At 40.8% G+C, this 14,645-nt stretch overlaps 1 protein-coding gene across 18 annotated transcripts in view; it reads right to left on the bottom strand.

Moving 5' to 3' along the window:
- LOC120554595 (peripheral plasma membrane protein CASK) overlaps positions 1–13,865 on the bottom strand; it is a 42,944-nt gene extending 29,079 nt beyond the window's left edge. For 11 of the 18 annotated variants that reach the window (XM_039793589.1, XM_039793584.1, XM_039793597.1 and 8 more), the window contains exons 1-2: positions 12,975–13,864; positions 3,014–3,126 (exon numbers count right to left, since the gene is read on the bottom strand). In XM_039793589.1, the coding sequence (XP_039649523.1) occupies positions 3,014–3,126; positions 12,975–13,039 (178 nt within the window). In that variant the 5' untranslated portion in view covers positions 13,040–13,864. Of the gene's footprint in view, positions 1–3,013; positions 3,127–12,974 lie in introns of all 18 variants that reach the window. The other 7 variants (XM_039793585.1, XM_039793590.1, XM_039793583.1 and 4 more) reach the window with 2 other exon arrangements.
- Between the last annotated feature and the right edge of the window lie 780 nt (positions 13,866–14,645).

Below are 14,645 nucleotides of genomic sequence, written 5' to 3' on the forward strand. Positions count from 1 at the left end.
AACTTCACCACCAGAGGGAGTTACAGAGCATTTCCTTTAGACAGAAGGATTCCATTCTTTGTAGATACTGAGCAGACAAGGTAAGCTTTCACATGTTGGGCAGACAAACAAGCATGCTAACAAGCCGGTATCTAGCAAAAAGACAAGGAACAACATCAGCCCCTCTCATTATCATCCAGATCACACTGCAAATACAATTACAACATGACTTGTCTTTTGACTGCCTCATTAAAGAAAACAACACTGAAGAGAGTAGGCAGTTTTCTCCATTTAAAGAAAAGGAAGTAGACAATACCGAATAGAATGACCAACAACTGGAGAGACAAGTGGTAAAACAGAGTTAACGCAGATTGCTGAGGAAGGCTGACAGACATAATATGCTGTTGTTGAGCTCCTCACTCCATAAAAAACTCATTTACACACTCCACTCCCCATCTGCAAGTCTACTGATCTGTGTGTGTTCATTGTGTCGTGACAGACCAGTATCATTATGCAACACAGAGAAATGACGCTGTGTTTCCACTACAGAGCCCCCATTCTACTGTTCCTTTGCTTTCATTATTTCTCTTCTCTCCTCTTCACGCTCATCCTCTGCCCGTCTCATTGAGTATCTATTCTTGAATGTAACAATGCTGCCCAGTGTCCGCACGGCAACGAGGAAACCACTCATACAGAGCCAGGGAGCCAGGGAGCCAGGGAAGCCTGGAACGGTCTGAATGAAAGCTGTGCCATTCACTGGGCTTATTCGAAATCAATTCTTACGTGGAAGGTTTGTTACATGATTGTTTTGAAGAAAAAGGTCTTGCCTTTTGCATCTGATGTACACCTCACGGCTGTGGGACAAAACCAGCTTATGCTTGGTCATGCACTTGTGCTAATTTGTCTGGGGTACTGATGAATTACATTTCCAATATGTTCATTACATAAACTTACAATACACATCTCACTAATAATACTGCAAATTGCACTTTTGTATTTATCAAGACCCATAGAGCTTTAATGTTGATGGAGAGTACTTACTCGTTTACTCTCTATATTCATCTTTATTAAAATCCAGACACTTACTTGTTCTGCTTTTGTTCAATACTCCCAAACTCTTAATTCACCATTAATCATTTGTTCGTTCACCTCCCTTACACACACACACACACACACACACACACACACACACACACACACACACACACACACACACACACACACACACACACACACACACACACACACACACACACACACACACACACACACACACACACACACACACCTCAGCTTGTAGCAGTTCTGTCTCTTTTCCCATTTCACTCACATTTATGTTGACGCAGATTATTTCTTAATAAGCTAAGGCATGTGGTCCCAGGAAACCACTCTCCAAATCTGGCTGCAGTCCAGTTCTCTACCTTGTCACAATGAGTGTCCACTTGCTTATTTCTTCTCTTGTGACTTTTTAAAATGTCAGAAATGTGGGTGTCAAAAAGGTTGTTTCTTATAATTTCGGAAACCTTCTGTGTATCAAATTTCGGAAACCTTCTGTGTATCATTATGGCTATCATTTTGGTATGGCCTGGCTCGAGTTAAACCCTTTGCAAAACATAAACAAATACATAAAATAAATGCCATAGAATTTTCTTTGATTATCTAGTTTTATAATTCCTAACTGAAAAAATCACTCTAAAAACAGTAGCTGCAAGCTGTGCAGGCACCTTTTTTTTAAAGAAAAATTGATTGCCTGTTTGGTCTGCCTGCACAGTGTAACGGGCTGTAATGTCAGTCAGAGCTAACATTAGCAAACAGCTGTTTTATCAGAGTGAAATTATTTTAAAGTTGATTTTTTTTTCTGGGCGAAATTACGTGGTATCGGATCAGTGCAGACTTGAAGACTTCATCCTTCTGGATATTCTTTTCATCACAAATACTGTGGGCAAGCCAAATTGTTTACCATGCTTGGTGCAGCTGACCACAGGGTGAAGCATGCTGCTAGAAGTGACTTGGGAGACCTAACATGACTCCAAATTTTCCAAGGTAACAAAAACTCACTTATACAATCATTTGGTAAATAGTTTGTATTTTCAAATGAACTGATTTAGTCTCAGGATAATGAAACCAGGTCCACATTCCTTTGGAAATAATTTCTTTTTAAAACACAGGTGTAAATCTCCACTTCTACTGTTTCTCCACCCTTGGGTCATTTCCTTGTCTTGCTGTTATTGGCTACCAGGCTAATCTCTAACTGGGGCATCACAGATGGCACATAGTGAACGCCAACATGCTGCTCACACACACACACACACACACACACACACACACACACACACACACACACACACACACACACACACACACACACACACACACACACACACACACACACACACACACACACACACACACCTAGTCTCTCTCTCTCTCTCTCTCTCTCTCTCTCTCTCTCTCTCTCTCTCTCTCTCTCTCTCTCTCTCTCTCTCTCTCTCTCTCTCTCTCTCTCTCTCTCTCTCTCTCTCTCATAGACTTTAGCATGACAAAGCACAAAACCACATGGTGAGAGATGCCGTGATTCAATATCGCACACATACTCATCACCACAAGCTAACGAACACATACACACAAACAGGCAACCAAATGCAGTTCCAACATATTATTCATCTGGACGCAGCATGTGTGACATTATGCCTCATTTGTTTGTGTGTGAGAATGCCATTATACACTCTGTGTGTGTCTGGGTGGTTGATATCTGATCCAAACAGTATTTGCAGATTAAAGTATTCCCAACATTTGTTATAACCCACAAGGAGAACAAGATGGGTAGGGTTTGCATTACAGCACAGAAAACGGTTCACAAGTTAGTTAGACTTTTCAAAGATGTAAGTCTGTTTAAAAGATTAAGTCTCTGTGATTGACAACATCCCTGAGAACTATCCTCTCTTGTCCTGATTCTGATTTTAACCCCACCCATCTGGTGCTCCAAGTGCACGACAACAAACCACAGTCAAACCAGGTCTGTGGTGTTCCTCACCTTCTGTGCTGAGGCCAGGGCTGGAGGTGAAACTGGCCACATCGACAATCTTCACAGCAAACTGCTGGCCTGTGTCCCTGTTGATGCAGCGCCTCACCACGCTGAAGGGACCCCTGTAATACACACACACACACACACACACACACACACACACACACACACACACACACACACACACACACACACACACACACACACACACACACACACACACACACACACACACACACACACACACACACACACACAGTTAGTGACAGACACCTACAAAAACATAAAGACACAAACCTCTCTGCATATAAGATTTCTCAGATTCAAACACATGGATAAGTTCAGTAATGCAATGGGCAGTATCATTTCTGAAAATATTCAGGATTTACAGTGGGTGGTTAGCTAGGCATCGTAGCCATGCTCGTGCCAGTGAGAATTATAGAGCAGTGGTGTGCAGCACAGCAGTAAAAGCTAAAATAAAAGCTTTATTATAGAGACCTGACCAAGGTTTATTTCTGGACAAAATGGGGTGGCAGATATTGTAAGGTTAGGTTTCCTGATATAACTGCAAAGGGGTTGACATATATACGTTTTCAGATTTCTAATAGAATGTTTGTGTTGTGCTATGAATAAATAAGAAAGCCAGCCCTGTAGCACAGGAAAACAACATGTTTACCTTATTAAAACCCCATACATGATGATTGTGTTTTAACCCATGAAAAAGAATGTACACATCACAAAATGTTTTGGTTTGTATGAAATACTTAGTACAAATTATGTGATCCTATCCCTCCTGCATTTTCTAAAAAAAAAAAAACACACACTTTAAATATATCAAATAAATTTGCATCATGATATATTATTTCTTTATTGATGTTTAAGTTGGATCTCTGCTCGTCACTAGTTTGCTCATACCCGGGCACTGCTATGTGGCAGTCCACTGCTCCTACTGCTTAGGATGGGTTAAATGCAGAGATCGAATTTCACTATGTATGTATGTATGTATGTATGTATGTATGTATGTATGTATGTGTATGTGACAAATAATATTAAATAAAAAAAAAGTTACATTGGCCATCCTACACACAGAGTATGCCAGCCAGACACACAGCTGACAACCTCGCAGGTGGATGTTGTGGAAACAGGCTCGAGAATACACTATGTGGACGGCTGTGGACTGTGTCAGCCATGCAAGCGGTTCTAGGAAATTTGCTACATGTGTCCACGACAATGCACACATTGTGGCTGTGCAACCGGTAGAAGTCTGCAGTTATTTTGAACCAACGGGGAGGCAACAATGCACTTCCTGTGCCTAGTCTTCCGGAAATAAAAAGAAGAAGAAATCAAAACAACAACGAGTGGTGTATCGTGGTGTCCAGGTGTATTATTCCTTGCTGTGTTCCACTGTGATCGGATCACCAAAGATGCATAATAATGCCTGTTCTGAACAGGACCAGCCACCTACACCTACACCCCCCCCCCCCCCCCCCACACACACACACCCCTGTTGTGTTACAGCTGTCTCTACATCTCCCAAGTCTACAATCCTCAGAGGCGGAACTAATGCTACTGGAGACACACACATACAAACAGATAACACACCCACACACAATAACACCCATTTTGCTAAAGCTGAGTGGTGGCCATTAAAAGTTGGTTTAAATGAACTCATTTAGAAAATTAATTTGCTTGACAATGTCAGAGTCAAACAAACAGTAAAAGTTATTCAGTTTGTAAGTGCCTGTGCATGTTGTAAGTATTGGGGCCGCAGCTGATTTGCTCTCACATTTGTTTCTCACATCTGCTGTAATGATTAACAGATACAAACAAACGCAGGCAGCATTTGCGCGCTCTGGGCCGGGAAAACCGTAAAACACAACACTCTTCCCCTCTAGAGTTCACAAGAAACCCCACTGACCTTTGCACCCCTGGGTTGAAGAGATGTAGCAGCTGTGTTTCCTATTAAAAAGAGGGCCTCGGAGGTGTGGGGTGCTTCCTGAGTGCATGATGGAGCTTTTGACGCCCATGTATCAACCTTACAATAGTCTCAGATCTGTGTTTGACTGGTAAACGTTTGGGGGAGTTAAGTCAGAGGCTGCAACCACAGGGATACAAATGATACAGTGAGGGTAAGGCCATCTTGGCACTATTCTAATGTGTGTCAATAAAACCAACTGCCATTAAGCAATGACGTGGGGTTGGATGAACCTGCCAGATTTTATGCATCAACCTCATTTGTAATCTTGGCTGTCAATTCAAGGGAGCTGCATGGAGATTTAATTCTCGAATTGGGGGGTTTCTACAACAGTTGTGCATTGCAAGTGAAATTAATTAAATAAAATTAGAATGCAATTAATCATCATTATCTAAAATAAAAAAATAAAAATTAAATGACCATTCAGCTATGTACAGTAGATAGAGGCATTACAAGCAACCAAGGAAGTCTAAGAGAGAGGGAGATAGAGAGAGCCTGTGTGTGTGTGTGTGTGTGTGTGTGTGTGTGTGTGTGTGTGTAAGCGGAGAGGCCGCATGCCGTACTGACATCACCACAGCTGTGCTAAGTGGGCTCATACAAAACGCCCACACATGGCTCACATCCGACAGCGGCAGTCATCAAACATGAGCCCAAAGTGGCAATCTTTACAGACTGCTCCGAGGCTCATTTCAACTCTCTGCTCTATGTGAATCAAAGACTGAATATTAGGTGCATTTCATCCATGCTGGCCATGAGCTAAATTTCCTCTCAGGTCTCTGTTTTTTCTCTCTCTCCTAAACAGGGACAGGACACATCTGCAGCTGCAGACTCAACATCACCAGTACGGCTCTCCTGAGAGCAACCATCTTTGCTTAAAGCAGCATTGTGCTCTTTTGCTGAGGCCAGCAGTAAGCATAATTCACTCAGTTAGTCTGTAATTTTGGGGGGGAATTTTTGCACACCCGTGAGATACAAAAGCATAATTTGAGTTTCTCAGGTAGGCAAGCTATTGGTGCTGTCCCCGGGTTCATCATTGCGCATATTATCATCTGTGGCATAAGGTAACAAGCCTACAATGGTAGTTTTCTCCCCACTGTAATTTTAAATATTTTCTGATAAATTCATTTCAATAGCTATATGTTCAAAAGAACTTGGCGTCTGCAAATGGGTAGAATCATAGCATTCTGTGATTGTTTGTGTGAAAAAAAGATAAGATTAGATTTGGCATGCATGTTAGTAATATAATGTCAATATAATTTCATAGAGCTTTTAAAATAGGTAAGTTAGTGTTGATGCCCATGGATGTACAGAGCTGACAATTGTCTACATTTAGGCATGTGCTTTGAAAGGGGAAAAAACAACATAAAAAGTGATTCAAAGAGAAGTCTTCTATGATAAGTGCCGTTTGCCCTACTGCCCAAACTGAGCTCAAGTGCAAAGCTGTTCATTTCACAAGTTAAACAAAGTTCAGTACTGTTCAACAGTAGTCTGTGAATGTCTAAGCAACATTAATCCAGGGTGCTTCCTTATGCAAATTAGAGATCCCTTTGAATATTAGTGGGGCAATTTGTATTCTGGTTGCAAATTGAAATTTAGAGCAGAGACACCCTCAGGATGTTTAAAGGCTTTGTCAAAAAAAAAAATCCTTTCCCCTACATAAACCAGAAGAGGATCCAGGTTTGTTTAAACCACCCTGCAGAGTCTGGCCTTGCAGTCTGAAAGCCATTCACAACTATTGATCTGCTGTGTGTGGGCAGCTCAAAAGGAGCATATACTGTACATGGAGAGAAAAGTTTAAAAGAAAGACATGAAGCGTTCATGTGCCAGAAAACAATTAAGATATAGGTAAAAAAATAGGGGTGTGACGAGACACTCAGCTCACAAGACAATAAACATGATTACTTCAATCACAGTGACTTGTTGAACTCCCAGCCTTGTAAACATGTAATAATTACCATGACAACATAAAGCACTGACAAATAAGCCTGGTGTAAATATTAATATGAAGGTCAGTAACAAATCACACAAACTAGTGCAGATTGCAGAAATGCAGGTTTTAAATACTGTCTGTAAACTTTACTGGACAGTGCTTAAACATGTATATGTGCACAGTGAGTATGGCACTGCCAGCCATAGTGATCCTACGGCTTGACCACGTCAGTTGTAGCGGGAGAAAAACTCCCTTTGTTTTCAGCGCCGCTGCGACTCTCCATTTTTTTGTGTGTATGGCGACCTGGCTAAAATATGTGCAAAGCCGTGAACCAAGGCTTGGTCACCATACTGAGGTGCATCATATCTTTCGCGATAAACTCTGTTACGCGAGCCAGCAGCCACACTGAACTGCAGGCTGCAGACCTGTGAGAGAGAGAGAGAGAGAGAGAGAGAGAGAGAGAGAGAGAGAGAGAGAGAGAGAGAGAGAGAGAGAAAAAAAAAAAAAAAAAAAAAAAAAAAAAAAAAAAAAAAAAAAAAAATGTGTTTGCAGAAAACTCCTGCGTCCCAAAACAAGGTTGCCATATCTTTGAAATTCAAATCTTGTCTACCCAGAACAGATTTTTGCTAGGTTTTCTGTCCAGGATTTGGTGGATATCGTGATATACTTTACATAACTTTTTTAATGACACAAACATAACTGTCTCTTGATATCTTCCTCTACAAAATGGGAAGATGACACATTCAATAATGTGATATAATAATAATAATAATAATAATAATAATAATAATAATAATAATAACAATAATAATGACTTTATTGATCCCAGCAGGAAAAGCTCAGTGGATGCTCGCCAATCTGGGGGCTTGAACCCTGGGTTTTCCATTTACATAAATGAGTTAATTGAATACTAGAAAGCTACCTTCATAAACAATTCAAAATAGCACAAACACCAACTATGGCCTCCCAAATCACTATGGGATGAATTTACACCTCTGACACATAATGATTCACAAAGACAGGATTTACTGCCGAGTGCCTTAAACTGCATATTGGTGTACCTAATAAACAGGTAACAGGTGCAAAATCATCCCCAAAGGTTGTGGTTAATTAAATGTATTAGCTCTGAAACAAGCAATTAATTCAATTATTAGTTAAAAAACATATTTAGTGATTGATAAATGCAAATTAAAGCAAAACTGCCAAAATATTTCCTATTTCTAGCTTGTCTAATGTGAGGATTTGCAGCTTGTCTCCATTTTTTAACTGTAAATTTAATATATTGCAGTTTTGGACAACAAACGTTATTCGAAGACATTGTGACCTTGTGTTCTGGTAAATTATGATGGCCATTTTACACTATTTTACAGACTAAATGATTCATTATTTAATCAAAAAAGACAGGTTAATAAAATAATTACTTGCGGCCCTAAAATATACTGATAAAATTAGAATGGTACTCTTCACACTGCAACCTGAAAATTATATCAGACTTGAAATAAGTTCACAAGTGAGTGACACGTATGATTCACACCTGACACATCAGTGAACATGATGAGGGCTATATCAAGCTGAAAGGGTAATAATACATATTTCCTGAATAACTGTGCCTTATCTATTTTATGCTGGGGAAACCAGCTTGAAGCTAATAAAACATTTAGCTACTAGTGGCTTAACAATTTGGCCTCCCTGCAGGAAAGCATTTTGTGTAAGATTTGTATGCTAGAGGCTGCATCTGTTGGGGAGAAACTATTATTAGACCACTAAAAACTATCAAACAATCAATGAAAATGTAAGATTTAAATGTCGTCCAGGCAATTTAATTATCCAACTCAGAATAAGCCAAAGGGCTGATCACTACATTGGTTTAGAGTGAGTCGCACATCCCAATATCCTTGGCTCTAATGAGCACCCCAGGGCTGAAATAAAGAGCACTGTGACTCCAATGTTGCTTCTCAACAACCTAAGTCCTCTTCAAACAGAATCATTACAGACAGAAATGGATTAAATTGCTTCAGCACTTTGCAAACACTTCAACTAGAGCTGAAATCTCAAAAACAGGCCTGTGGTTACTGCATTATGTTCAGACATCAAATCATGATCACATATTTACTATGTAAACTACAAACAGTATGAGCACATTATGAGCAAGGCATGCACTGCCTAGGCCTGTTCAATAGCTTGTGTCATCTTTCACCAGAGTTAATCCAGTCAGAGGTTGAATTGACACCGGACCTGTTTGATCTTCTTCTATTGAAATACGTCTAGTATAACCACAGGGGAGTTGAATGAAAATGTACATGCATGAGCTGTAAAATCAGACAAGTCCATGTGTCTCTTTATGACCATGCCACACAGACCTATGCAGCTCTTGCTGTTGCCATGCAACTATAAGCCCTTACAAATCAGGGGTCTGACTTGCTAAAAGTATAGCTGCAGCAATTAGTCGACTAATCGATTTGTCGATCGACAGAACAATAATCGCCAACTATTTTGATAATGGATTAATCGTTAAAGTAAAGAAAATGCTGTTTTCAGTTTGACTTCACGTTATTTGGCTTTCAGTTCTGAAACCTTGCTAAGCTGTCAGTGCTGCCTGCAATGCAAGAGCAAATGTTTTCCTCTTAAAATAATGAGAAGGAGAAGGCAGCACTGAAAGGAGAGAATTCAACTGGACAAGGAGCCTCTGTTGGTACTTAAGTGTGCATTCAGACAATCAGTGCCTTAAAAAACATCTAAACTTAAAGTTCTATACTATCACAGAGACGGGTTACTTGTAATCAAGAAGACACTATCAGGAAAATAAGAATTCAACATAACGTCCATAACTTCATACAAAACACTTTCTTCAAATGAAATTACTAACCGTCTTTCAGTAGAAATCACACTAAACATGGCTCTCTTTCCAATCCGGGTTTTGAGAAGATGATTACTAATCCCCACCCAGCCAGGCTGCTCCTCTCCGACACAAGCCGATCAGGGATAATAATAGACAACTTCTCTCAACAACAATAGAAGTCTGAAGGAGGGATGGACTGGATAATAGGGTTTATGTACAAGTTTGAAAAGAGCTAAGGTCAAAAGTCAGCAAGAGACAATAATACAACAGCACCAAGACCATCCAATATTGTGGGACAAATCACCATGACAACTCTAACATTATATGGCAGGATGTAAAGGACTAACTAATTACAACTAATTTAGGGATTAGCTCATCTCACCCACTCTCAATTATAGTATTTTTAATTAGTGTGCCCTGATGAGACACTGTTGATGAAACATTAATCTCAGTGCCAAGTTTTTTAAAAGAATTCACCTACAAATATTTCATGTTGGTTAGACATTTCTGAACTAACAAAGTCTCAGATTCAGTCAGAAAAACTCAGTCAAAACATTTTCATTGAAGGTGGATGATCATGAAAAAACAAGCTAATGAAAGTCTGGAGGAGGTCTTCATTGACATAGTATTGTCAGTCCATTTAGCCCAATGAGAGGCATAAAACATCATCCTGCCTTAAATCTAGCTATCCCCTTATATGCCAAAATGGCCTGGCTTCTGTTATAAAACATACTTAGGCTAAAATGTAAGAGCAGGAATATTCTCTAACCAGAAAAGATAACATGGAACAGGTTTTTATTATGTTTCCTGTGGCTATAAAGCATTTCCATTACAAATTTTAATTAATTAACATCCTCAGGTTTCAGCTGTCTGCCATGTTGTCCACTAACTACAGTAGTGCTAACAGTAAAACCTGTGGTTAAAAACAAAGTGGGAGATGGCAGAGTGCTGCAGTCAATGTCTGCTGGCATTATTTATATCCGTAGCCTCAGGGCCATCCCATTCCCAACTCCACTTGTCTCCATTGATCTGCCTCAGCTTTCCTTCCCCTCCCTAGTCAGGGCTGAGGAAAAATGATCCACCCCCTTCCTCCTGCAACACATCCCAAGACACCAGGACTCAACACACTTGATCCATCAACTGAAATTTCACAAAGGAACTGGCAGGATAAGAGGGATTTTCTGGTCTTTTCTGTGACATAAATGTGACATCTCGCTTCCTTACTAAAGCTTAAAATATGCTCCAGTCAAACTGTTGTTCACTCATGTATTACTCTTCCACTGACCTGTCTGGACTGTGTGACCATACCCTGCACATCCACTCGATATAAACTCAAGAAGTATTTGCAAATACAGTATTTCTCAGTGTTTGTTTACGGTTGCAGGGAGTACCAAACTGATAGAGGTTACTACATTTTGGCTATAAAATGTAGCGTGGGTGTATTAACCTCTACAAATGTGATACTCCATGCAAGATAAACAGGTATTGCCATGTAGGTTGATAATTACAAAAAAATAGGGCTGGGCGATATGGAGAAAATCAAATATCACAATATTTTTGACCCAATACCTCGATATCGATACCGCAACGATATTGTTGTGTTGACTATTGGTGCTTTCACAAAATATTTACACAATGAGATTTTTTTTTATAAATAATCATCAGTAATGTGGATAATAATGTCTAAGTGGGTAAAGGCAAATAATAGAACAGTTACAACAGTCTGGTAAGTTCAGAAAATGACATCACTTTACTGTAATGCAGCCTCTAAAACCAGGAAAAGACAACACTTATGCCATATTACGATATTCAAAATCTAAGACGATAGCTAGTCTCATATCACGATATCGATATAATAATATTGATATATTGCCCAGCTCTAAAAGAAAATACATTATATAGAAGCTGGCATCTATTATACACATATGGAAAAGTTCATCTGAAAGCTGAGGTGGATAAAACAAACTAGCAAAAGAATTTAAATATTGCTTGACCCCCACCTTGGGACAAGCAAAGAAAATAAAAATGGTGAAAATCAGTTTTTCATCGATCATTCACAATGGCCTGTGGATTCAACTTGCCTGTATTTACCACTCTAGTTGATTTGTATTGTCAAATTAAACCATACAAACATGCTTTACTTCCGCCCTAACTCTCCCCAGTGGCTCCTTGTATCCTTTACTGGGACTCCAAGGTAGTGGTCCTGGACCAACCATCAATTAGTAACCAAGACAACAGGAAGTCCTAGGATATAGAACAGGGCCTGAGGGTCTGGACAGAGTGTGCCTCTATCCCCTAGAACAAACGTAATGGACCCTCAGATGTCCAGTGAGTGAAGCTTGCAGGGGGAGGGGACTGGCTGGTGGCCCAGGACTGTTATGGGCCTGTCAGCCTTCCCGCCTCACTTCCAGCAGGAGTCAGGAGCCATCTCTGACCACACATAAGTAACATGCATACTGTGGCAATTTTCATGGCACCTTGAACCTTTGTCTCTCATGATTTAAATGTGCATCTGTCTGTCTCCTGCTTTATATAAAAACATTACATAACCTCACTGTTGTATCAAAAAGGCTATGCCTTTTCTGACACCTTCAAAGAGTGTTTGACCGGATGCCAGGAGGGTTAGGAGAAGGAAAATCCTGTCTGCAGACATTTTAGATATGAAGCCAGATGTGCTGTGTCTTAAACCAAGCCGCCAGTCTGTCAGCAAAAGAATGAGAATTAATTTCTTCACCAACTGCAATAAATGGTATTAGCGTAGACATACAGTGAGAACTTTCACTTTACAGTAGCCTATGTTTAAACAAGGTAGATGAACATCAAGACCTGTTCTAGTCCATCTTATAAACCTGTATTAAAAGAAGTTTATGTCTGATACACGTTCCTACTGAGTCTTGTAAATTCACATTCCTGCATGGAGGTCGTCATGTCAGACACATTCTGCAACTCCTAATATATTAGGTAATTATGTGCTTGCTATTGCTTTATAACATACAGTATATGACAATATATATATAACAGTTAAATGGCACTGCAAATTGAGGAGCGACCCTGCCTCACCCACCCAGTGAACTTTCCCCTTGAAAAACCTGCATGCCTATAACAACAGTAATTAAGCATGGCCCTTGCAGCTGTGGTGTGTGTGGCAAAGGAGAGTGTATAAAACAGATAAAATAATGTAAAACAAAACAAACGGAAGTGGTTAATATCAGTTATTGTTACTTACTTGCCAATCACCTCGCACAGCTCGTAGACATCCTCGAACAGCACGTCATCGTCCGCCATGGTCATTCAGGTAAACGAGGATGCTCTCCTCAAGATATCCCACCCACACGGATTTTGAAATAATCAATTATAACGTGCTTTCTTCTGGTTACTATTGTGCAAGACTGCACACACCTAGTGATTTAAATCCTCCTAATGTCAGTTACAGGAAAATCAGTGGCCAGTCAAGAGTCCAAGTTAGCCAGCTAGCCACATTAGCTGGCGTCCAAGACTGTCACTCCGCGGCCCCACCTTCTCTTGAGCTTCTCTCCCGGTAGCTAGCCAGCGAGCTAGCTAAATAGTAACCACAGAATAGACCCCAGGGCGTGGAGATTTCCTCGCTCGTTTGCAGAAAAACTCCCCTCTTTGCATGCCTCGGGTTTGTATCTTACTGTTGGGTACTGCCAGACACAAGACTTCCTCAGCAGCATCCACGGATACTTTCCGTACCGACCAATATGCTCCCTTCACCGCAAGCTAACGGGGATCTCGAAAATGGTTGGCTAGCTGGGTTAATATGAGCTAGTTGTCGATGGAATAACCGGTTGGCTCGCGCCGTTATTGCGCTGTGCACACCCAGTGTATCACAGATGGCTTATCCCACCGAAAACGTAATGTGTCCCGGGCTGCAATATGCTTCAGCTTCCCCAGCCCAAATGGAAGACCTTCACGTGCATCTCGACGACTACTCTGTTGCATACACCGTATGGACTTGCTTGTGAATATTAAAATAATATCGTATTCCAACACAGCGGTGCCTTCGTTCACCGTTGCTCGCTCCAGTTCCTACGCTGGCTCAGATGCTGGCTGGCTTTGACTGGCTGTTCTTCCAACCACCAGAAATGCCAGGCTCCTCCCTCTATCGTCCAGGAAACTGGTCCGGTCAGAGCCGAAATGGCCTGGGAGAGAAGGCCCAGACTCTAGCGTCGCTCGAGCCAAGATGGTGTACGGTTGGGGTCCGATTTAGGCGCAGTTTCCTAATCTCCTCCAACGGTTGCATCCAGTGTATCCCGCGCAAGCGTCTACCATCCAAACACCATCACCTTACGTCAGCCTTTCCTCTTCTTATCTCCATCCCTTTAACATGCAGTTTTTTCCTCAGCGTTGTCTCCTGACAGTAATAACGTAATTCCCACATTATGACTGTCGCGAATAAACAGATGTATATACATACAGTAGCCTATAAAAAGGGAAGGTTGCAAATTCCCATTGGTCCTTAGGGACTATATTAGTTAATTAATTTGACACTGGCAATGGGATAGTGACACAGGTGTATAAGGTATTATGACCATCAACTGTATCCACTGGAAATGGTGGTATGATTATCTAGCAAATCTCAAGCATTTTTTCATCAAATGGGTAACATTTTGGCAAAAGGCTCTGGAGAACCGTGTTAGAGGCGATTAGTGTCTAATGATGTGAGGATTAAGTCGATTTACTTTCATGTAACTTCTGCAGGTGCAGGAGTTCAGATAGCAGGTGCAGGGACGCAGGTGGAATTACTTCAGGTGTGGAAGACCATTGACTGTAATGTGTTGGTGATGCCCCCTGGAGGTGATGTAAGGAATCGTGTAGGCCTTCCTACCACTGCTACATTTTGGACATCCTTTGAAGTACAGTAGCCTACATGCCT

The sequence above is a fragment of the Perca fluviatilis genome, chromosome 24 (genome assembly GCF_010015445.1).
Source record: "Perca fluviatilis chromosome 24, GENO_Pfluv_1.0, whole genome shotgun sequence".
Taxonomy (NCBI): domain Eukaryota; kingdom Metazoa; phylum Chordata; class Actinopteri; order Perciformes; family Percidae; genus Perca; species Perca fluviatilis.